The sequence below is a fragment of the Acomys russatus genome, chromosome 7, assembly GCF_903995435.1.
Source record: "Acomys russatus chromosome 7, mAcoRus1.1, whole genome shotgun sequence".
Taxonomy (NCBI): domain Eukaryota; kingdom Metazoa; phylum Chordata; class Mammalia; order Rodentia; family Muridae; genus Acomys; species Acomys russatus.
In genome coordinates, this window is record NC_067143.1 from 5,802,006 (window position 1) to 5,825,058 (window position 23,053).

Below are 23,053 nucleotides of genomic sequence, written 5' to 3' on the forward strand. Positions count from 1 at the left end.
GTACCTAAGTAGTGCCGCACAGGTACTGGCCAATCAGGATGGGAGCCTAGCCAGAGCCTAGCCAATCGGCATAGATGTTTAGTTCATCAGAATGGATGCGCCTTGAACAACGAGTGTGTTTGTCCCGACCATGGGACAATGTTTTCACTTAGAAGATGTGTGACCTGTGCCCTCTATGTCACTTCAGGTTGCTTGCTCTCTGTTCTGCCTTCCCCTCTTCGTTAAACTAGGCTCGTTCTGCCGTATTGGCAACCCAGCTCCTACTGTGCAGAGTAGAAAGGCACTGAATTGCCATAGGCAGCCCTAGTGTCCTGACAAGTGGGGCTGCCAGACACTCGGGGATGTCATGTGACAGAAGAACAAACTTCTGCCACTTGATCACTGGGCTTTTTTTTTTTTTTAATCACTGAGTATGCAGTGTAAGATGTCACTGTTTTTACTTACAAAACTAACAAGCAACTAAACCCAGAAGCACTGCCAATTAAAACACGGTAACCGATAGATCATAGGACACATCTTGATTTCAATGACATTAAAATATAAAAAATGGATATTTTTGTTTTAGATATTTTAGCCTTGTTTCCTGTCTCCATCTCCAAAGTGCTAGCACGGCAAGTCTATACTGCCACACTGAACTAAAATTATACATTTTTTTGTTTGTTTTGCTGTGCTTTATTTATTTGAGACAGGGTCGCATGCAGCCCAGGCTGACCTCCAGCTTAGTATGCAGACAAGATGACCCTGAACTTCTGACTCAACTGCCTCCATTCCTGAAGGGCGTGGGATTAAAGTTTTTCACCACTGTGCCCAGCCTTAAGCTTATATAGATCCCGAGGTCATGGAAAAAAAAAAAACGGTAACAAGCCAAGTGGTGGTCGCCTACGCCTTTAATCCCAGCACTTGGGAGGCAGAGGCAGGCGGATCGCTGTGAGTTCGAGGCCAGCCTGGTCTACAAAGCGAGTCCAGGACAGCCAAGGCTACATAGAGAGACCCTGTCTCAAAAACCCAAAAAACAAAAACAAACAAACAAAAAACAAAACAAAACAAAACAAAAAACCCAAAAACAAAACAAAACAAAAAAAAGGTAACAAGCCCTTTTGTATATCAGGTGCTTTCCACATTACCTGGCTGAACCCCAGAAAGGAAACCCAGTTGCCCCTGGTTACTGAAGAGGAAATCAGAACCAAGATGACCTCTATCCCAGGTCACTCATCACTGACACTCCAAGTATTCCCGCCAATCACCTGTGCAGACTCTCCCCGCGGTGGGTGCGATTCTGGGCGCGGCAGTCATGGCCCAGCTCAGGCAGGAAGCCATAGTCTCGAAGCAAGGCCTGGGCCCCTCTAGCCACCACAGCCACACCAGCGGCCACTCGACGTGCCAAGTCATCACGCCAGCCAGCAGAGCGCACTGCAAACAGCCCCGCAGGCAGCGGGGCACCTCCTGGCAGAAGAAGGGGCTCCCCAGGGACCCCGGAGCCCCCGCCTCCAGCCAACTGGGGTCCCACCATGAACCAGACATAGCCAGGCCCAGTGAGGCCAGCCTCTTCTGCTGCCCGGAAAACAGGCTCTGCCTCCTCGCGGGCACAGAAGAGCAGGCGGATCTGTGCGCTGACGCTCCGGAGCTGCGCACCCAGGACGGCCTCCCCCGCCCCGGGGTCCAGCGTCAGTGCTCCTCGATGCTCCCAGCCCACCAGGCTGCCATCAGTCAGCACCTCGATGTATGACAAGAAGGCCCGATGGCCTGGGGCACGCGTGGTCACTGCCACAAAGGACGTCCAGTCGTATTCCTCCAGAACCTCAAAAATGACCTGCAGCTGCTGCTCTGTGGAGGAGCCGAGCTGCAGGAAGGTGGAGCCCTTCTCCTGCGGGAACAGTGAGGACCAGTGAGTGAAGCAAACTACAGTTGCTTGAGCCAGTGCCACCACAGTTTCCACTATGGCTGCTCCCCGGGCCTGGCTCCTTTTCCTTTTGCAGCACTGGCTTGGTCTGGCTGGTCTTTAGCCACATAACTGAGTTCTCCCAGGTCCACCTAAAAAAATCCTCACCCTGAACCTTACTCTGCTGTCTGAGGACAGCTGTTGAGACCCAGAAGGCCTAGGGTCTCACAGAGTCACACGAGGAATGGAGCCCGAGTTGCTTAGCATATGGAGGGGTGCTACCCTCAGTCAGCACTCCCTACTTGGATTTTGTACGAACGAACGAGAAATAACTTACTGGAGCGAGCTGCGGAAGTTCGCCGGTTCATAGGTGGCAGCATGTGATATCACCACCATGAATTTACCCTGCCTTCCCAGCGTTTGATGCACTATTGCCCCATTTGCAATGAGCAAGACTACAATTCCCAGCATGCAGTGAGGGTGCTGAAGGGTACTCTTCCCCTTGCCCCCCATGTCCTCCATTTCTGCCTCCCTACTGGCCTGCTCCTCAGTAAATGTCAGAGCATCTTTATGATGTTCTCTTTCCTTTTCTGTCCCCTCTCTGTAGCAATGTCACTTAGATTTAAATATTGTCTCCAGCACTATCCAGTGTAGTAGCCACTAACCATTTGTAGCTATTCAAATTAAAATTGAATAAAATGGGGGGGGGAGTGGAGGGCTGGAGTGCCTCAGCTGCACTCAGTGCTCAGCGGCCACCTGTGGCTTTGCAGCTGCCTGCTGGGTGGAGCAGACACGGTCCGTCTTCATCACTGCAGGAAGTCCTCTGGAATGTGCCCAAGGCTCCTTGGTTACAACTGCTCCTGTGAGCTCCTGGCAAACCAATCCCACTTCTAGTCACCAAACCAGGATTTCCACAAGTATCTCTGGAGCCAGCATGTCAAAGGCAGATTTCCTAACTCTTTTTAACCTTCCTCCTCTTTATACCGGAACCAACCAACCTGCCTCCCTCCCTCCCTCTAGGACCTCATACATCATCGAATAAAACAAAAAGTGGCATGAACTGCTCTATGTGTCACCTCCTGAGGGGTGGAGCCCAGGCCATTCATGCTAGGCGAGTGCTAGAGCAACTGTTGCTTGTTTCCCTTCTTACATCCAGGCCACCTCCAAGACTTCCGGGCTGTGTGTTCTAATGGTACTCAGCGTCTTTCCCATGGCCCCGCCCCCTCCTCATGACACCGCCCTCCCCTCCCATGACTCCGCCCCCTCTTCCACATGACCCCGCCCCTCCTCCTCATGACCCCGCCCCCTCCTCCCCATCACGCCTGCACTTGACTAGACATCTGCAGTTCTCTGGCACATCTCGGTTTCCATTCTCATGCCTTTTAGTTTGTTCTCCAAACAGCAAGCAAAAAGTGATCCTTTCAGAATATTAATTGGAACACATCTCTTCCCAACTGAAAACCTTCCAATAATTCTACTTTAGAATCCAAACCAAAGAAAGTAGCCACTGTGGCCCAAGCACAAGGCCCCACGTGACACCGCCCCCCTCTCCCCGCCCCCCGCAGCTCCTCCATGCCTAGCTACCCCTCATCTTCCTTCAGGACCTCCTCAGGAGACCTCTCTTGATTATCATCTCTTGAGCTCTAGTCTCGGCCATTACTGGTTTCCCTCCGGGCAGATTTCACTCTGTTGCTTAGTTGGTTTCCTTCATTAGGGTGCAAGCTCCGTATGACCGAACCTCTCCCAACTCAGTGTTATAACCCTGATCCTAAACAGGCCCCAGGCCTCCTGGGCTCTATCCCTGCATGCAAACCGCAATCAGAATTTCTCCTTATCAGAATTTCTCCTTCGGCGTGTGCCAGTGGCTTAGTGCTGGGCACAAGACTGTTCTCCTGAAAAGAGGGGGCTTAACCAGCATGCACTGGGGACTCACAGAAGGCCTCACCCCTCAGCAGGGTCTGGTTATGAAGGGACTGGGTCTCAGCATTCACCATAGCACAGCTGGGACAGTGAGGGTAACATGTCCTCCCACCGGAGGACAGCGAGGGAAACGTATGTAGCCCTGCAGGTGCCAGGTTTGCACACGGAGTGGATAACAGCGCTAGCGGGTCACGCTCAGTAGCAATGGAGGCACAAGGGACCATGTGTGCCAGAGCCTCACGGAGGGAGTGGCCAGGCCTACACATCTGCCTGTAAATCAAGCCTAGAACGAGAAAGCTGGAGGGAGGTCTTTCCCAGAATGTTTTGGACAGACGTGAGAGCTGTTGGGCTGCTGTAGTTCAACGCCATAGGCCTTCCTGGCTGGGAACTGACTAGTTTAGGTTCCGCCCACCCAGGTGGCTCCATCCTTCAGGCAATCCCACTTCTCTGTTTCACTTGCTCCACCTCTAACACAGCCCTTTTCAGCCTTCATCTTAGTCTGCAAACTAGGCTGGTCCATGTCTCTTCTTTGGTACCAAGAGCCCACTACAACAACCCACGGTCCCCACCCACGCCTCTCTCTAGGCTGCCCATCAGCACCAGGCTCTCCCTCCTCCAGTCCAGCTTTTCTCTGGCTAGACTTGTCCCTTCCTGAGGCCAGCCCAGAGTCCTCATCCCCGGACCTAGACAGTGTGACAAGCTCCTTCTCAAACCCACACGCCAAGGGCCTACTTCCTCTCTTGGCCTTTGAGTTACACTTGTGTTACCCTTCGTGGATCTGGTCTACCCTCAGGCCTCTCTGGATCCTTCTCTCCTCCCTAGAGCACTAGCCCTGTCTTGGGCCTGGTCTGCTCTTCATAGTCCACCTCTCGGAATGCATGGCTCTGATCTCATTCCTGGACCTCTGGGCTCTGTCCTCCCGCTGAGCCACCATACTCTCTTTCACTACCTAGTTCCCTTCCCCTGTGGTCCCTGTCCCCGCCTTCCTGGACAGTTTCTTCACTAGTCTCCATTTCTTTCCTTTCCAATGGACTCTTTCCCTCATTGGTCCAAGATCCATAACTCTAGTTTCTGACCCTGTCGTCACTCATTAAAATCTTTTTCTGCCACTGGTTTTTTTCCCTTAGACCTTACTGTAATCTACCTCCTCCCTGATTATTGATCCAGTCCTTGTAGGTGGTCCCTGGAAGGCGCTGGGAACTCTGTAGAGCTCGCCTCTCCAAGTCAGACTCCTTCCAATCAAGACTTTACTCTTAAAGCCAGTGTGGAAACTGACCAACGGACGGCTACACCCCCTAGTGACTGTTCCGCCTTTATAAGCCGCCCCGCCCCCAAACCTCCACAAAACCTGCCCCCAGGCTATCACAGGTCCCGCCTCTCAAAGCCTTGCCCTTCAGCCTCCCCAAGCATTGCCCCTAAAGTAACCTCCCCACCCCAAGTCGATCCAGACTACGTCCGATACCCGCCCCACCAGCCGCGAGGCCCCGCCCCCGAGCCGCGAGGCCCCGCCCCACGGCCGACCCGCCCCCCCGCGGTCGCGCGCACCTTGGGCGTGAGCACGAGCGCGGCGCCGCCGTGCACGGCCACGATGGGCAGCGAGGTCTGCGCCGACAGGAAGTCGAGAATGGGCGCGACGGCGGGCGCGCGCGAGTCGTCCTCGAACACTACGCCGTGCACGCGCAGCCCCGACAGCAGGTCGCAGAGCTGCAGCACGAGGCTGCGAGGGTCCGAGCCGTTGAGCACCAGCGCCACGGGCCGCACGTCCAGGCCCGGGCTGCGCACTGCCGCCGCCACGGCCGGGCCCAGGCGCGCCGCCTCGGCCGCGTACGCTGGACCCGAGAAGACCAGCGCCACGTTGAGCGGCCGAGCCCCGCCCGTGCCCCCGCCGGCCGCGCCCGGCCCCGGCACCTCCTCCGGGAACGGGCTGGCGCACGCCAGCGCCAGCAGCAGCAGCATCTTAGCGGGGCCCCGAGGGCCGCGGGGGCCACCGGCACCGCGCATCGCCTGCGGGCCCCGCCGGGCGGCCTCTGCGTGGACGGGAGGCGAGGGCAGAGCCCGAGGGGAGGCACAGGAGAGACGGGGCGAGAGGGGAAGGTTGGGTGATGGAGGGAGGGGCAGACACGGAGGGAAACAGAGATGAGGGACAGAGATAAGGTGAGACGGAGACAGAGGGAGGAGACAGAGAAACAGAGATAGGGAAGGTGACAGAGACAGTGGGACCCAGATAGTGAGGAAGACGCAGAGTCAGGGTGAGAGGGGAAAGTTGAGCGGCAGGAGAGGCAGAAGCATAGAGAGAAACATATGAAGCGGGAGAGACAGGAGAGAGAGAGAGAGAGAGAGAGAGAGAGAGAGAGAGAGAGAGAGAGAGAGGGAGAGAGAGAGAGAGACAGACCAAAGACGAGAAGAGACAGCGGGAAATGCAATGGAGGGAGTGGAAGGGAAAGATGGAATCCAAATAGAGGGAGGGGTGGGGGGGGTGAGATGGAGGAATTGAATATGGGAACCAGGAGACACAAAGGCACGGGGGTGGGGGGGCGAATAACGGGGTCAGGGAAGATACAGGGGTAAAGGGTGTGGGAAGGCAAGGATGGAATGGACAATGATCAGACAGATGGGAAAAGAGACCCAGAGATGGGACGAAAAACAGGAACAGAACCAGAGTGAGAGCAAAGGAGAGGGAACAGCCAGAAATGGTCAAGGAGCAAGCGGGTAAAGAGTGGGGAAGAGATGGAAGGAGAGCCTCAGAGGGACACGGACCCGAGAAAGGGAGCACGGGAGAGGATGATAGCGAGGCAAGGAGAGATGCAGAGAGATGAGAAAGTTGGAGGGTATAGAAGGCAAGCCACCCAGGGTCAGGCACACACCAACCTCAGGAAGAAGGGATGGAGATGGAGGAAGGTGAGCAGAGCAAATGGAAGGCAGAGAAGACAGAAATAGCGAGGCAAGGCAAAGACCCAGACCCCCACCCGAGAGGTGCCCAGCACAGACATGAAAGCAAAGCAGAGCCAGGTGGCAGAGAGTGAAAATAAAAGGAAGAAAGTAAAGAGGGGAAAACAAGAGAGGGAAAGGGGGTCAGGTGTATGGGGAGAAAAAGAGGGGAGAAATTAGTGGGGTATCCAAGGAGAGAAAATGCCCACCACCCCAAGCCATTCTTAGCCCCCTCCTCCTGCCCCTGCTCCCTCATTTTCATTCCTGATGAACCTGAGGCATAGGCCAGTGTTGGGGTTGGGGGCACAGCTGTGGAGAGGGGGGCTCTCTGGCTTCCAGCCCAGAGCAATTTAGTAAATTAAAGGAAGAGTGCTGCCTCCGATGCCCCTGTTGAATATTAGTTGCCTGGGGTGGGTGAGGTGGGATCCCAGGATCCTGGGTACTAGATCTGGGGAAGAGGTTCTGGGGGACTGATCTCGGCTCTCATAAAGCACTGGGGGCTCCCTGAATGGGTCAGGGTCCAAATACAGAAGGGTTGTCCAGATACTCATGGCTGTCAGTCTCCTGTCTTGTTGCCATGGTAGCACAGGCTGGTCAACTCTAGACAGCAAGGGTTGGGGCAAAGGCCCACACCCCCTACTCTGCCTAGAAACCTTATCTTCCAAATTGCCACCCCACCTTTCTGGAGGTCCTGGGCTTCTGTCTCCCCCGGGGAAGGGGGTGCCCCCTCCTGCAGGCCGTGCCTCCTCCTGTCCCTCCTCTCCATTGCTTTTCTTTCCCCAAGCAGCTGGCTCAGTCCGTGCTCAGAATAGCCCCCCCCTTCCTCCCCAAAATAACGCACAGCTGTGGCCTGGCCCCCGCGGGGTTAATACTGGCTCTCCTCTCCCTTCCTGGTGGTTGCTCAGCCATCAGCCCCCTCCTTTGCTTCTCAGACCCTGGCCTCTGCTTTTGTTGGGGTCCAAGGTCCTTGTCACTGTGAGGCCTAGGCGGCCAGCCTCTGCCCCACCCATGTCTTTCCCATAAAGGGTTCTTGAGGGCAACCTGTCTACCCAGCCCTCTACTTCAGAATCAGTCCTCTGAGGCAAAGTACCCAGAGCTCAGGGTTGGCAGTGTCCATACCGACCTCCACCTCCTGAGTTTAGCCTTCTACTTCTGTCCCATGGGGGCCTAATAAAGCTGTGCCCCCCAGCCTGTTCTGTTGAGTCCTAGCCCCCCTGTCTCTCCTAGGTGTCCTCCCTAAATGCCAGACTGAAGACCTGGCCTAGCAGGCACCTCCACTTTGCCCAGCACCATAGTCCACTCATTTCTTTCTCGGGACCCTGACATCCTGGGCTTGTCCTGCCCCAACACCTGGGAATCTTGGTTCCTGTCTTGTTCTCCTTTAAGGAGCCCCCCCTTTTTTGCCTCAGACCCCATCAGTCCCAACATCCTTGCTGCTCACTATCTCTGGCCTTCCCAGTTGTTCCTCTCACATCCTGTCCACGCATACGGAGGAAGGGAGTCTCTGTGTCTCCATTGCCCCCCTAATCCATCATAAGAATGAGAAGAGGCTTTGATCAACAGCTCCCCATCAATGTGCTGCAGAAAGCTTCCTGTCCCTACACACACACACACACACACACACACACACACACACACACACCCCTCCCCATCCCAATACTGAAAGGGCATTCCAGAACCTTGAGGAAGGGGTGGCTGTTTGGGGCCGGGTGCCGGTCACTGGACGCCCTCAAGGTCCTTGGCAGGGGTATTAATAGCAGACTCATAGCTCTGAGGTGGGAGGGGAAAGCAGGAGGAGAGAGGGATAGCCAGCCATGGGGAGACTGATGCAGGGAGGGGGTGTAGGGAAGGTGAGGTGGAGAGGTTGACTGAGGTGGGATTCAGCTGGGGACAGGGTGAAGTGCCAGGGGAATAGGAGGCTTGGGTGGTTTTGAGGTGTAGAAACAGGGATGGGGCAGAGAGAGCGCGGGCGCGAGAGCAGATGGAAGACAGCCCCTGAGGGACAAGGGGGCAGAGACATTTGGTGTGCTTGCACTCAAACCCCTTCCCTCATTGAGGTTCCTAGCCAACTTTTCCTGCCCTAAATTGGAAGGGTCCAAATCCCCACCCCCACCCCTGTATCCCTTGCCCAGCCTTACCTTTTCATGACCCTGTTCTTTGGAGGGAATTGCTGGGGGCCAGGACCAGGAACCAGCGTCCGGAGACCCAAAGATTCCTCCGCTGCCGAGTGTTGGGGAGCTGGTTGGGGGCCAGGCTCAGGGCGGCAGCAGAGGCGGCAGCGGCAGCGGCAGTGGCAGCAGCAGCAGCAGCAGCGCAGGCAGCAGTGGCGGGGACCTTTTGCCTGTCCCGGCTCTGTCCCTCCTCTTCTTGATCCTGCCCTGCCCTGTCCCCCAAGGTTGTAGCCACTAGACTAGGCAAGGATGAGGCTACACATGTTGCACTGGAAGTTGGGCCCCGGACATTGCAGAGGCTGTCAGGGTGTCCTCTTGCGGCCTGACCCCATGGGGATCCCCCTCCACCCACCTGGGGTGCCCCCCTCTGTGGGCTTCAGTCCCGGGCTCCTCCCCTGGCTGGCATGTCCCATCACCTCTTCCTAGCTTATTGGCACCCCTTTGTGCTCTAGGCACCTCCCTCCCTTGTCTCTGTCTGTCTGTCTGGGTCACCTCTGAAGCCAGTGGCTCCTATGTGTTTGTATAAAGGAGCGTGAGGCTGCCTGTCAGGGGAACTGCTTGCCCATTCCTTGCTTGGCCACCTCCAGAAACCCCCACTGCCCTCACTCTCAAGCACAGGCAGAAACACACACACACACATACATACACAATCTCACTTCCCTGGGATTTCCCCTCAACACCCCCGGAGCTTGATGAGGGAGACACACACACACACACACACACACACACACACACACACACACACACGCTTGCGCAGGGCCCCAATAGAGACGCGTTGTCGTTGCTCTCAGTGGCTGTTTGGACAGACAGGAGGACACAGGCATCCGGGGACACACAGACACTCGGCTGGATGCAGGCTGGAGGCACAGAACCCAGATGCAGACCATCCATCCAGGTTTGGGGGCTCAGGGAACCGATTGGGAGCCATGAGGTGCAGGCATGAGGCTCAGGGTCGGTCCAGACAGACAGACCCCTCCTCCCTCAGCTACCGCCGCTGCAGCCCTTACAGACACACCCCCCCACCAGCCAGCCTGACACCAAGACACACATCCTCACCTAGCAGATGGCTGTAGCGCGAGAGACCCCTGGGGGTCAGGCGGACCCACCCAGGCTGATACCCTCAACAGGGCGCTGCTGGCCGAGGAGGCTGCCGACGCGGGCGGAGGGTGGCTGGTGGTGGCGGCAGCAGCGGCAGCCACGGCTTGCAGGAGCCAGAGCGGGAGGGACTCGCACACTCACTGTGTTCTCGCACACTCACTCAGGATGCGATTAACATTCAGTCCCCGTTCCTCCTTGCCTGGAGACCCACAGCCGCGCCCCCCCCCCGGCCTCCCTAGGGACCCCTCCTCCCGTTAGGGCTGAGGAAGGGGACCACTCCTTACCCCATTTCGAAGCCTCTGTTTTCCTTGTGGGACATGGGACTGAGGGGCTGAGATGAAATGGGAGGGAGCAGAGGTAGGTGGACAAGGACACTGCACGACACAGGCAGCCTAGGACCTAGAGAGGGCTGGGGGTCACTGCCACTTGTCCTTTCCCTCTTTCAGACTTCAACACCCACCATGCTAAGACCCATCTGAGTTCTATGGCCCCAGAGGCAAGATGCAAGCTGGATGTCTGTCTTGGAGCCAGGAATCTAGACTCTGAGTCCCTTACCCCCTGGACCCAGATGACCAGATAGATGCCAGCACACCTCCCTCAGACCCTAGATCCTCCCTGAGGCCTGGATCCCAGTCCTCCTATCTCAGGCTGCAGCCCCTTTCCCTTAAGCCAATGGGGCTAGGCTCCCAACTCCCTCCTCCCGGAGACCTAGATGGCCGCACTCAGCCCTCCTCTCCCAGGCCCAGCTGTCCAGACTAAGTCACTCTTCCGTGTGACCCAGAGGTTTAGATCCTAGCCATCCTCCCTTCAATCCAGGGGTCCAGATCCTCCCTAGATTCCAAGCCTTGGCTGTTCTCTCTCAGATTTGGGGGTCCAGTGCCTGGCCCTGTTGTCTTGGAAGCAGGATTCTAGATGCCAGTCCCCCTTTCTCAGACCACAGGTGAAAACCTTAGCCTTTCTCTCTCATGGGGGGTGGGGCCGATCCTGAGCAAGTCCTTCACTGAAGAGTGGGTCCTTTACAGCCACCAGTGCTCAGTCACTTGGAGGAGAACTGCCTGCATTGTCACAGACACAGCAATCCTAAACCACAGCCCTTACCTTTGGCGTCCCTGCAGTCCCACAAAGTCACCTGTCCATCTTGCCCCTGGTAGGATAGTCCTTAGCACCTGTAACATTGGGAGGAGTGTGCCTCAGGACTCTTGGACCCCTCAGGATGGAAGCTGAGGGGTGGGGAGGAAGGAGGGCAGAGAGAGGATAGAGGGAGGAGGAAGAGAGAGACTATGGATGTGACGAGGGGGACAATTCGAGGCGCTGGGTCCTGGGCCTATAGCAGTCTTATTAGACTTCTGCTGTTATGCCCACTACTGCAGTCCTGCTCCCTGAGCCCTGAGACGAGGGAGGACACAAGTCGTGCTGTTTCTGAAAGAGCCAGGACCAGTATTTTGGGTCTTAGGAGGATGGGATTATGGATGTTATGTCCCGAGGTAGAATGTTGAATAATAAAGTGACTGCCAAGGAAGGGATGGTAGCGTCAGTAGGCTTGGTCTGGATCCCTGGGTGTGTGACAGGAGGGCTTGGGTCTTCTCGCTGAACTGGGACTAGAGATGACACAAGAAGTCAGAAGTCTATCTTAATCTCCAGGATTGTTGTTGTTACTATTAGTAGTATTAGTATTAATAATAGATTGTCGGGCTGGGCTGGAGAGATGGCTCAGAGGTTAAGAGCACTGGCTGCTCTTCCAGAGGTCTTGAGTTCAATTCCCAGCACCCACGTGGTGACTCACAACCATCTATAATGAGATCCAATGCCCTCTTCTGGCATGCAGGTGTACACGCAAGCAGAACACTGTATACTTAATAAATAACTCTTTAAAATAATAATTGAGGCTAGAGAAATGGCTCAGAGGTTAAGAGGACTGTCTGCTCTTCCAGAGGTTCTGAGTTCAATTCCCAGCAACAACATGATGGCTCACAACCATCTATAATGAGATCTGGTGCCCTCTTCTGGTGTGCAGGTGTACATGCAGGCAGAGCACTATACATAATAAATACATAAATCTTTAAATAATAATAATGATGGTAATTGATTGTCACCCTGAACTAGGATCCTATCGCTTCACCCTCCCAGTGCTAAAATTACAGGCTTAATCTTAGCACTAGGCAGCTCTAGGGATATTTAAGAGTTCAGAACTCAAACTCCCGGGTTCCCGCTGAGGGCCCAAGCTAGGCGGACTCTTTCCAGAGAGAAGGTGCCCGAGGACGTGGGACCCTAAAGACCCCTCTACCAATTAGTAGAAGGCAGGAGAGAGCTTACTCCGTAAGACTCTGCAAGGCAGGTGGCAGGGGACAGGGGGCGCCAGAGAGCCGACCAGCCCTCGGGGTGGAGCTCCAGCCCAGACTCCTCCCTTTCCACCCTCGGCCCTCCCTTTCTCCCTGCCAGCGCTGCCACCAGCTCCGGACTCGGCTCACCTCCCAGAGCCCCCTCCCCGGAGCTGAGCTACCGAAGGGCTCTACTCCCGCCCTCAACCCAGCAGCACCGCAGCTCCGGGGCAGCCCGGCCGGCCAGCCTCCCCCCAGCTCAGCCCTGCCCGAACCCCTCAGTCATGAATCTCTTCCGATTCCTGGGAGACCTCTCCCACCTCCTAGCTATCATCTTGTTACTGCTCAAAATCTGGAAGTCCCGATCGTGTGCGGGTGAGAGCCCACCCCGCGGAGAGGGGGCGGGAGCGGGCCGCCCTGGGACACAGGGAAGTCTGGAGCTCGGCAGGTCAGGGTCCTCCCGAACTGCCTGCTGGGGATCACTTTTCTAGATCTAGGGTCAGCAGGGGGTCAGCTCCTTTCCCTAGACTAAGGGGTGCACATAGTTTGGTGGGGGTGGTGGTGGCTACCGGTGCTCAGTTCAACCTTCTGCAGCACCCTTTGGGGCAGCTATCGGTGTTCCGGGGCTGGGAACTAGGAGCCATGGCAGGCGGGGAGGTGGCTGGGAGTTGGTGACGTGGACTGTGCAGACCAGGAAGGGAGCAGGAGGAAGGTGGACTGGCTGGGAAGCTGAAGTCAGGCAGGCCTCTAACTAGGTCCCAGAGTAGGTGCCGAGTGTCAGGGGACCCTGAAGGAGACAGGGGTACCGGCGAGGCCTTGCCTGGGATGGAGCCTCGGTCTGTAGTAGTTTTGGGGCCGGCTGCCCCCTGGCTGTGGATGGTGGGAAAAGGGCCGAGCTCAGGCTTGAGGGCCTTTAGGGACCGCTGTGTACTAGAGCGCCAGCCGGCTGGCCCAGACGCTGCACGCTAGTGTATTGTCCAAGTAGCTTATATCCAGCTCCCCATAACTCTGCCCTTCGTTCTCGGTCTCAACTAGGCATTTCAGGGAAGAGCCAAGTCCTGTTTGCTGTGGTGTTCACTGCCCGCTACCTGGACCTGTTCACCAACTACATTTCACTCTATAACACCTGCATGAAGGTAGAGTTGCAGTCAGCCCCCTGTGGCAGGGTTCCAGGCCAGGGGTCAGGGAGGAGTCAGTAAAGAGGCTTGTGCCTGGATCTCTGGTCTGAGGGAGGAGGGCTGGGGGGTCTGAACATCCGCTGGTCTGAGGGAGGAGGGCTGGGGGTCTGAACATCCGCTGGTCTGAGGGAGGAGGGCTGGGGGTCTGAACATCCGCTGGTCTGAGGGAGGAGGGCTGGGGGTCTGAACATATGCTGGTCTGAGGGAGGAGGGCTGGGGTCTGAACATCCGCTGGTCTGAGGGAGGAGGGCTGGGGTCTGAGGGAGGAGGGCTGGGGTCTGAGGGAGGAGGGCTGAGAACCTGATTTCCGATATCCGAGCCTACTAGATGGAGGCCCCCGCCTGTGAGCCGCCCTGTCACCCTCTCATCAGGTGGTCTACATAGCTTGTTCCTTTACCACGGTGTGGATGATCTACAGCAAGTTCAAAGCTACCTATGACGGCAACCACGACACTTTCCGGGTGGAGTTCCTGGTTGTTCCCACGGCTGTTCTGGCGTTCCTGGTCAACCATGACTTCACCCCTCTGGAGGTAGGCTTGGATGGCAGTGTCTGACAGCAGGCCTTCTCAGATGCTTTCCTTTGCAGGCTTTGTTGACACTTCCCCCACTCAGGAGCTATCTGCTCAGCCCAGGTCCATGGAAGTGCTGCATCCCAAGTGCTGCTCTGGGCAGTTAGTGTACGCTGGCAGGCGAAGTTCACATAGAGTGGCATGGCACCCCATTTTCAGATGAGGAAACTGACCCTTAGGTCGTCTGAATGTCCGAGGGTACCTAGTCCAGTATGGACTGGACTGACAAGCGGTTGGGACGGCAAGCGGGGCTCTAGAGTGAAGCCACTTGCATTTGCGTCCCAGAGCTACGTTTTATTTATTTTTTTTTTTATTTCCCCCCAAGAAGTGTTGGAGATAAAGTCTAGGGTCTTGCGCATGATAGGCCACTGCTTTGTCTTTGAGTTCCACTGTTAATCATTGGTTTTGTTTGTTTGTTTGTTTTTGTTTTGAGATAGGGGCTTACTATGGTTCAAAGGCTGGCCTGGGACATCCATCCCTCTCGCTTCAGTGCCTGAGTCATAGGTGTAGGATTGGGGACTCCTATTTCTCCTGTAATGGATTCGGCCTGTGACTTGTCCTTTCTATGCCTCAGTTTCCCCACTGTGCAACAGGTCATGTAAGGGTGACTGGTTCAGGGTTGCCTGTTGGTGCTACGCAGAGGCCCTGAAGCTGAGGTGTAGGGATTGGAAGCCTGCTTCTTCCACTGCACAGCGGTGGGACCACAGACAAGTGTATGCCTGGGGTGTTTTGTTTTCTTTTTTTAAGTGGGGAAATCGGGGCCTGGAGATGGCTTAGCCATTAAAGGCTGACAGCTAAAAGGACATACAACCGAAATGACAAAAATGAAGTCAGCCCCTTCTTCTTGGCACCTTTTTGTGTGGTGCAGGACAGAGCCGAGGTCCTGTGCACTCGGCGCCCCCGCTCTTAGCTGTGAAGGGGGGGGTCATTGTTTATGGAGCCATGTCTGGCGTGAGGTGGGAGGAACCAAGCCAGCATTTGTCGAGGGGCTAGCTAGCCCATGTATGGTACTTCTTCCTCCGGGTGGTGGCTATTTTGATCTTTTACCCTTTGGTGTTTTGGTTGGGTCTGTGTGTGCTTAGCTCGTGCCTCATGGACTGGTGGGAATTGTCCGTTGGACCCCTGCCTTTGCAGCCCACCCCTGGCTCACAGGGGGCCAGCCCTGGGGGTTAGATGTGCTGAGGTTTTCAAGACAAGCTGTAGTTTGGGGAGTCCTCAGTCAAGATCTAGCTTCAACGTTTTAGCCATATATTCAAATATTTTTCTTTTTTTAAAAGTCTCTATAGAGGCTGTCAAAAATTACCAATGCCAACTATGTTTTAAGTTGTCGTGGTAAGGTATTGGGGCATTTTTTTAAAAAAAAGATTTATTTTTATTATTTACACAGTATTCTGCCTGAATGTGTGCCTGCACACCAAGAAGAAGGCAGCAGATCTCATTATAGATGGTTGTGAGCCACCATGTGGCTGCTGGGAATTGAACTCAGGACTTTTTGGAAGAACGAGCAGTGCTCTTAACCTCTCAGCCATCTCTCCAGCCCACATTTTTTTTCCCTTCCCTGAGATGGGGTTTCTCTGTAGCCCTGGCTGTCCTGGAACTCGCTCCGTAGACCAGGCTGGCCTCGAACTCAGATCCATCTGTCTCTGCCTGGGATTAAAGTGCTGGGATTAAAGGTGTGTGCCACCATCGCCAGGTGGGAAAAGTTTTCCATTACCAGTAAACACCTTGGGAAAACCTCATTGGCTATGATATTGCCACGTTGCAAAACTCAAAATGTATTTGTAAAAAAAGCGCTGTGCGGGCTAAAGTCAACATTGGCCCATGGGCCCCCAGAAGTGCCAGAGGTGACTGCTACGGTAGGAGCCAGTCCAGGCTCTAGTCCCTGAGTGTGCAAATGAGCCTCCATCACTGTGTTGCTCAGGCATTACCTAGCTGTTGATTTACTCCTTGCCACAGCTCTGTTGGGGTTTCTGGACTCATTTTGGAGGTGGGGTGGGCATAGAGGGTTGACTGTTTTCTGAGTCTGTGCTAGTAAATAGTTATACCCCTAAAAAGTTGCTTTTTAACCAAAGAAGGGGAAATAACTTTTTGTTTGTTTGTTTTGGTTTTTCGAGACAGGGATTCTCTGTATAGCCTTGGCTGTCCTAGACTCACTTTGTAGACCAGGCTGGCTTCGAACTCACAGTGATCTGCCTGCCTCTGCCTCCTGAGTGCTGGCATTAAAGGCGTGCGCCACCACGCCCAGTGGGAAATAAATTTTTAAAAGATTTATTTATTTATCATGTATACAGCATTCTGCCTGTGTATAGGCCTATACACCAGAACTCAGTATAGATGGTGTGAGCCACCATGCGGTTGCTGGGAATTGAACTCAGGACCTTTGGAAGAGCAGCCAGTGCTCTTAACCTCTGAAGCCATCTCTCCAGCCCAGGAAAGAACTTTTTGAGACAAGATTTTGCTGTGTACACCTGAATGGGCATAAGTTTAAGCTAATCCTCTTGCCCTAGCCTCCCAAGCGCTGGGATTATACACCTGTCGCAGCACAGCTCTCCACCGGGCTCTGTGGTGCACACCTTTGATCTCAGGCAGAAGCAGGCAGATCTCAGTGAATTTGAGGCTAGGCTGCTTTACATATGAGTTATAGGCCAGCCAAAAATACACAGTGAGACCCTGCCTCCAAAGTGAGTGAATAAACGAATGAATAACACGAATAAAACAAAATAAAGTTCAGACCTTTGGGGTAGAGACAGCTCCGCAGTTAAGAGGACTCTCTGCTCTTGCAGAATTTGGTTGCCTGTCACTTTATGTCCAGGGGTCCTTTGCTTTTTTTTATGTCTTCCACAGTCACCCAATGTATATATAACACTCACTTATACAGACATATGCATAAATAAAAATAAAAAACAAATATTAAAAAAGAAATTCTAGCCAGGCGTGGTGGCGCACTCCTTTAATCCCCAGCACTCGGGAGGCAGAGGCAGGTGGATCGCTGTGAGTTGGAGGCTAGCCTGGTCTACAAAGAGAGTTCCAGGACAGCCAGGGCTGTTACACAGAGAAATTCTGTTTCAAAACAAAACAAAACAAAACAAAAAGAAAAAAAAAAGGAAAAAAAAAAAAGATTTAGCTGAGCAAGGTGGTTCATGCCTGTAATCCCAGCAGACAGGAAGCTGAAGCAGGTGGGCCTTTGGGTTTGAGGACAGCTGGCCTACGTGACTCAGTCTTTTTCTTCTTCTCCCCCCCACACTAACACATATAAAGTAAATCTAAAACAATTTAGAAATAATTCAGGTATCCAGATAAAGTACACAGGGGCAAGCTTGCACGCACACATGTGTGTGTGTGTGTTTGTGTTTGTGTGTGTGTGTGTGTGTTTTGTTCCCCTAGGACCACCCCAGGGATGAGAGCAGAGTACTGATCAGCCTGTGGCTGTTTCTCAAAGGGCCTAGAGGAGTCTGGATAGTCAAGGGAATAGAGCTGGAGCCCACTGGCCTGCGGGGGGTGGCTCTCCTCAGGCGTTAGGCCCTCAGTTTGCCCATATGTACAGTGAGGATAATAGCTGGACCCACCCTGAATATTAAGGCTGAAGCCAGTTGCTATCCCAGGGTATAAGAGAGACTCCTAGGTTGTTACGAGCATGTCCTGGCATTTCTCGCTTCCTTCCTGCAAACCAAACAACTGGGGAGAAGCCCAGCTGCCACCTGTGGCAAGGGAGGTTTCGGGTGTGTAGCTGATTTTGTACCTGCAGGTGGGACTTTCACAGAGGCTATGATGGCCTGGCCATCAAGGTAGCTGTCCGTGCCCAGTCACGGGTGGCTTATGTACGTGGGCAGCCCTCCGTAGCCGCTCGTTCCAGTTGACTCATTGCTTCTCTGGCTCAGGAGCTGTGCCTGGTGCTGGGGACCCTGGGGTGGACAAGACACAGGTCCCAGGCCTCACAGAATTCACAGACAGGCAAAGGACAGGATGAGGTGCCGCCTGCAGTGGCACTACATAGCAGATAGTCCTAACAGGAGGTTTGTGAGTACAGTGCTGGCCTGGGCTGTGTAGTAGTCGGTTCCACGCCAGCCCAGGCTTTAGAACAAGATTCTCCCAAAAACTAAACAAAGAGGCCAAGTTAGGCAGAGCATGCCTTTTAACCCCAGCACTTGACAAGCTGACCCGCACTGTGTTTTCCAGGCCAGCCAGGCTACACAGTAATACTCTGTCTCAAACAACACAAAACAAAGTACCCAACACAAAACAAGGGGCAGGAAATGAGCTTTAGTGGTTCATCACTTTTTTGTTTTTGAGACAGGGTTTCTCTGTGCAGCTCTGCATGTCCTAGAACTCCCTCTGCAGATCAGGCTGGCCTTGAACTCACAAAGACTTACCTTCCTATGCTGGGATTAAAGGCGTGTTCCACCATGCCTGACTTCACTTGTTGATTTGTTTTGTTTTGTTTTGTTTGAGACAGGGTTTCTCCGTGTAGCCTTGCCTGTCCTGGACTCACTTTGTAGACCAAACTGGCCTCAAACTCACAGTGATCCACCTGCCTCTGCCTCTGGGAGTGCTAGGATTAAAGGCCTGTGCTGCCACGCCTGGCTCACTTGTTGATTTTTGCAGAAGACCCCATTGGCTTCAGCTCTCAGCACCCGCACAGTGGCTCATGACTGCCTGAAAGTCTAGTTCCAGGGCGGCTGGTAAACTCTTGGGATCTTCAAGGGCTCTTGAATATGCATGGTGCACACACAGAGATGCTGGTGCACACACAGAGACGCTGGTGCACACACAGAGACGCTGGTGCACACACAGAGACGCTGGTGCACACACATGCACATAAGTAGGGCTGGAGAGATGGCTCAGCGTTATAAGCCCTTGCTGATCTTCCAGTGTTGGCTCTGATTCCAGCATCCACATGGTAGCTCCCAGTCTCCTGTTAACTCCACTTCCTGGGGAACTGATGCGCTTTCTCTTCTGGTCTCTGCAGGCACCATGCGAGGCATAGATATATATGCGGGCTAAGCATCCATACACATAACCCTTTTTCTTTTTTCTATTTTTGGATTTTTTGAGACAGGGTTTTTCTGTGTAGCCTTGGCTGTCCTGGACTCCCTTTGTAGACCATCCTGGCCTCGAACTCACAGCAATCCACCTGCCTCTGCCTCCCAATTGCTGGGATTAAAGGTGTGCATCACCACACCCAGATTAAACCTTTTTCTTAAACATATTTTTATGTGTGTGGGCGTTTTGCCTGCATGTATGTCTGTGCCCCGCATATACGCCTGGTATCCAGAGGCCAAAAGAGGGTGTTGGATCTCCTGAGACTGGAGTTACAGTTATGAGATGCCATGTGGGTGTTGGGAACCAAACCCAGGTCCTCTGATATGCAGCCAGTACTATTATTCATTGCTAAGCCATTGCTCTAGCCCCATAAATTAAAAAAAAAAATTTTTTTAAGTAAAATAAAAATAAACAAACAACCCCAAAAGGCAAATGCTGGGAGTCTTGAAGGAAGAGTGGCCAAGGTGAGCCTTTTCCAGGAAGTGACTGGCTGCTGGGGGTTGGAGGGGGGTGGGGGGAGGGCGGGAGACTGATGTGCAAAGGCCCTGCCCTAAGGCAGCAGGAAACCTGGTCTGTGCTGCCCAGAGGGGAGGGGAGGAAGGGAAAGGTTAGGAGTCTAGATTTTATTTTGAGCAGGAACAAGCCACCAAAGGATTTTAAGCTAGGGAGTAACAGTGTGTAGGCCTTTTGTTGTTGTTGTTTTGAGGCAGAGTTTCTCTGTGTAGCCTTTGGCTGTCCTGCTCTATCGACCAGGCTGGTCTCGAACTCAGAAATCCACCTGCCTCTGCCTGCCAGAGTACACATCATGCCCAACTTAATGGTATCCTTAGGAGAGTAGAAAGGGTCTCCATTATAGACAGGAAGAGGGGGCGGAGTTGGGTGTCTTTTGCTCTCAGAGGGGATGTGCAGATGAAAAGCGCTCATGAGCTTGAACTGCAGTCAGGCCCCCAGCTCCGCTGCTTATGAGCTCTGTGGTCATGGACGGGGCCTTGTCTTCTTGGGGAGTGTTAGAGGGCTGTGATGGGGACTGGCCATGGACTGGCCATGCAGCTCAGCAGGGTGGGGCACGTCTTGAGGGCTAGGCCTGTGATGCTGCTGAGCCAGTGCCTCATCCTGTCCCTTCCGCCTGGCCTCTGCAGATCCTCTGGACTTTCTCCATCTACCTGGAGTCAGTGGCCATCCTGCCACAGTTGTTCATGGTAAGCAAGACGGGCGAGGCGGAGACCATCACCAGCCACTACCTGTTTGCACTGGGTGTCTACCGCACACTCTATCTCTTCAACTGGATCTGGCGCTACCACTTCGAGGGCTTCTTTGACCTCATCGCCATCGTTGCTGGCCTGGTCCAGACAGTGCTCTACTGCGATTTCTTCTACCTCTATATCACCAAAGGTAACGGATGCAGGGTAGCTGAACGGGTCTGCTCTCCCCCCCCCGGTGCTGTGTCCCTGGGCCCAGGGTCCTGTTCCTAGCCAGACATCACTTGAAGGATGGGGCTTCCTCTCCTGGCCTCTGGGGGCCCAGGCCCACCCTCCCTGCCTCCCTGAGGCTCACGTTCTGACTCTCAGGCTGTATGACTACACGTGGAGGTGAGGTGAAGCACGGAATCTTGCCCAGTGAGCTTCATGCCTTCTCATTGTACGAACTTGCTGAGTACCTGCTGTGTGTAGGGCTCAGCGGTAGTGGAGAAGGTAGCTGAGGGCCTCTCCTCCCGTAACGCCTACTGAGGAAGATGGCACATGAGTATCTAATGATGGGAGGAGCACTGGACAGGTGATGGCAGGGATGCGCTCTTGGGGGATGTTAGAATGGAGGGACCTGCCTTAGCCAGGGCCTGTGGGCCTCTTGAGGGGATGTTATACGTCACCTGGGGACCAAGAGTCCGTATGTGAAGGAAAGAGGCAATAGGCCAGGCCTGTAACCCCAGCATAGTGTTGAGTTCCAGGCTAGCCTAGGGATCAGAAAACCACAGTCTGGGGCAGTCAAGACAAGAGCTTTGGAGGTAGGTTGTTCCACACCCTGGAGTTAAGGCTTGGGAAGTTGGAAGGGACGGGCTTGCCTAGTCCACTCGCTTGTCTGTCTGGCCCTGTCTGCAGTGGTGCAGGGTCATCGTCAGCACTACTGAAAACAAAGCCTGCTCTTGGCCGTCAGTGCTCAGCCCTTGTGACTCTTGTCCCAGCCCCTGTTGATCTAGACTTAACCTAGTAGATGAGGGTGTGGGGTTCTGGGGTTCCCTCTCCAGTCCTGCTCACTAGCGGTCCTTGCTCAGGGCAGCAAGGCCCACCTCGTGTCTCTCTCTCTCTCCGCAGTCCTGAAGGGCAAGAAACTGAGCCTGCCGGCGTAGCCCTGGCCTCACAGCCTTCCCAGAGGCAGCGCAGGAGGCACACGGAGGCTGCTGATGACAGAGAGCCTTCCCGACCAGAGTCTTTTAAAGAGCTCATCTCTCCGGGCTCCCTACCCCTCCAGCTGGGCTTTGGGGTCAAGTGGAAGACTCCTATCCTGGGGAGCTCAGGACCTGAGCTGCTTGTAGCCTTTTGCCTTTTAGAGAAGAAAAACAAAAGAAAACAAAACAAAACAAAAAAAACAAATCTTTCCACTACTTAGTTTTTGATTCTGATGACTTTTTTCTCTTCGGCCCTGGCCCTGATTTTTTATAAACTGTGTTTCGAGTGTTCTCTGGACCAGGGCCAGTAGAGGTCTGCTCCCTTCTCTAAGATCCCACCCGTGCCCCACGGTTGCCAAACACTACGTCTGCCACTGTCTGCCTGCCCACCTTGGCTGTGACCAGGATCCTCCCCACAAGTTCCCGGATTGGTGGTAAGAAGGATGAAAGTTAAGGAGGGTCTTCCTAATTTTTCATACATTTTTTCCCCAGAATTTGTTAGCTTTTTCTGTCGGGGGTGGGGGGAGGGTTGTCCTGTTTTTGACAAAATAAGGGACACTTTGGGCTTAGGCGAGGGAAAGAGGCTGGCTGACCTGGGGGTCACTACACTCTAACACCACGTTTTGTACAGAATTTGATGGCTGATTTCTTTGTTCTCTTGAAATAAACCAAGGAAAACTGTCCTTCTCTTTGCTGTCCCTGCCCTCTCTGGTTTGTACTTTTGCATCATGGACCCTTTGGGGATGATCAGAGATCTGGGAGGAGCAGGAAGATGAGGAATGGGGTTCTCCTGATAGAGAAACTGCCTGATGACTCTCCAGATGTAACCACCACAGAGGGCCCTGAAGAGCATCCTAGCCCATGGGTGGGACTGCCCTCATTCTTAACCCAGCTGGCATTGAAAAACACATTTTTTTATGTGTATGAGTGTTTTGCCTGCATGCATGTCTGTGTAATGTTTGTGTACCTGGTGCCCACGGATGCCATAAGTGGGTGTCAGATCCCCTGGAACTGAAGTTAAGACAGTTGTTGGTGCTGGGAATTGAACTCAGGTCCTTTGCAAGAACAGATAATGTTCTTAACTGCTGGGCCATCTATCCAGCAATTCCCCAAATCTGGCATTTTGATACTGTTTTCTAAAAAAGAAAGAAAGGAAAAGGGTTGCCATTTCTTTGTTTGTTTTTGTTTTGTTTTTCGAGACAAGGTTTCTCTGTGTAGCCTTGGCTGTCCTAGACTCACTTTGTAGACCAGACTGGTCTCGAACTCACAGACATCCACCTGCCTCTGCCTCCCAAGTGCTGGGATTAAGGGTTGCCAGTTTAAAAAAAATCAGATCTTTGTATCAGTGTGGAGTTCTGCCCGTCAGCAGTGGTGGTCCTCATTATGGATGGCAGCAGATGGCTGAAGCTGATTAGATAGGATGCCTGCATTTCCCACACAGCTATGTCTTGGCTGTGCGCTGTTACCATTTATTATTGGGCTGATACTGCATGTGGTTTGTTTACAGAGTTAAAAGGCAAAATGAGGGCCCGGCGTGCTAGTGCACACCTTTCATCCCAGCACTCAGGG

At 53.9% G+C, this 23,053-nt stretch overlaps 2 protein-coding genes across 2 annotated transcripts in view; one reads left to right on the forward strand and one right to left on the reverse strand.

Moving 5' to 3' along the window:
- The window catches only part of Grin2d (glutamate ionotropic receptor NMDA type subunit 2D), a 39,069-nt gene extending 33,269 nt beyond the window's left edge, over positions 1 to 5,800 (reverse strand). Inside the window, exons 1-2 of the mRNA XM_051148555.1 lie at positions 5,345 to 5,800; positions 1,245 to 1,864 (exon numbers count right to left, since the gene is read on the reverse strand). Of these exons, the coding sequence (XP_051004512.1) occupies positions 1,245 to 1,864; positions 5,345 to 5,800 (1,076 nt within the window). The remainder of the gene's footprint in view (positions 1 to 1,244; positions 1,865 to 5,344) is intronic.
- A 6,604-nt stretch (positions 5,801 to 12,404) lies between these two features.
- Positions 12,405 to 21,813, forward strand: Kdelr1 (KDEL endoplasmic reticulum protein retention receptor 1). Its single transcript, XM_051148556.1, has 5 exons — positions 12,405 to 12,689; positions 13,350 to 13,450; positions 13,864 to 14,022; positions 20,241 to 20,493; positions 21,411 to 21,813. The coding sequence occupies exons 1-5, from the start codon at positions 12,599 to 12,601 to the stop codon at positions 21,443 to 21,445; spliced, it is 639 nt and encodes a 212-aa protein (XP_051004513.1). The 5' UTR covers positions 12,405 to 12,598; the 3' UTR covers positions 21,446 to 21,813.
- The last annotated feature ends 1,240 nt before the right edge of the window (positions 21,814 to 23,053 follow it).

Coding starts and splice junctions, on each gene's coding strand:
- Kdelr1 (XM_051148556.1), top strand. CDS start 12,599: ATGAATCTCTTCCGATTCCTGGGAGACCTCTCCCACCTCCTAGCTATC. Junction 12,690..13,349: donor GAAGTCCCGATCGTGTGCGG/GTGAGAGCCCAC, acceptor GGTCTCAACTAG/GCATTTCAGGGAAGAGCCAA. Junction 14,023..20,240: donor ATGACTTCACCCCTCTGGAG/GTAGGCTTGGAT, acceptor TGGCCTCTGCAG/ATCCTCTGGACTTTCTCCAT.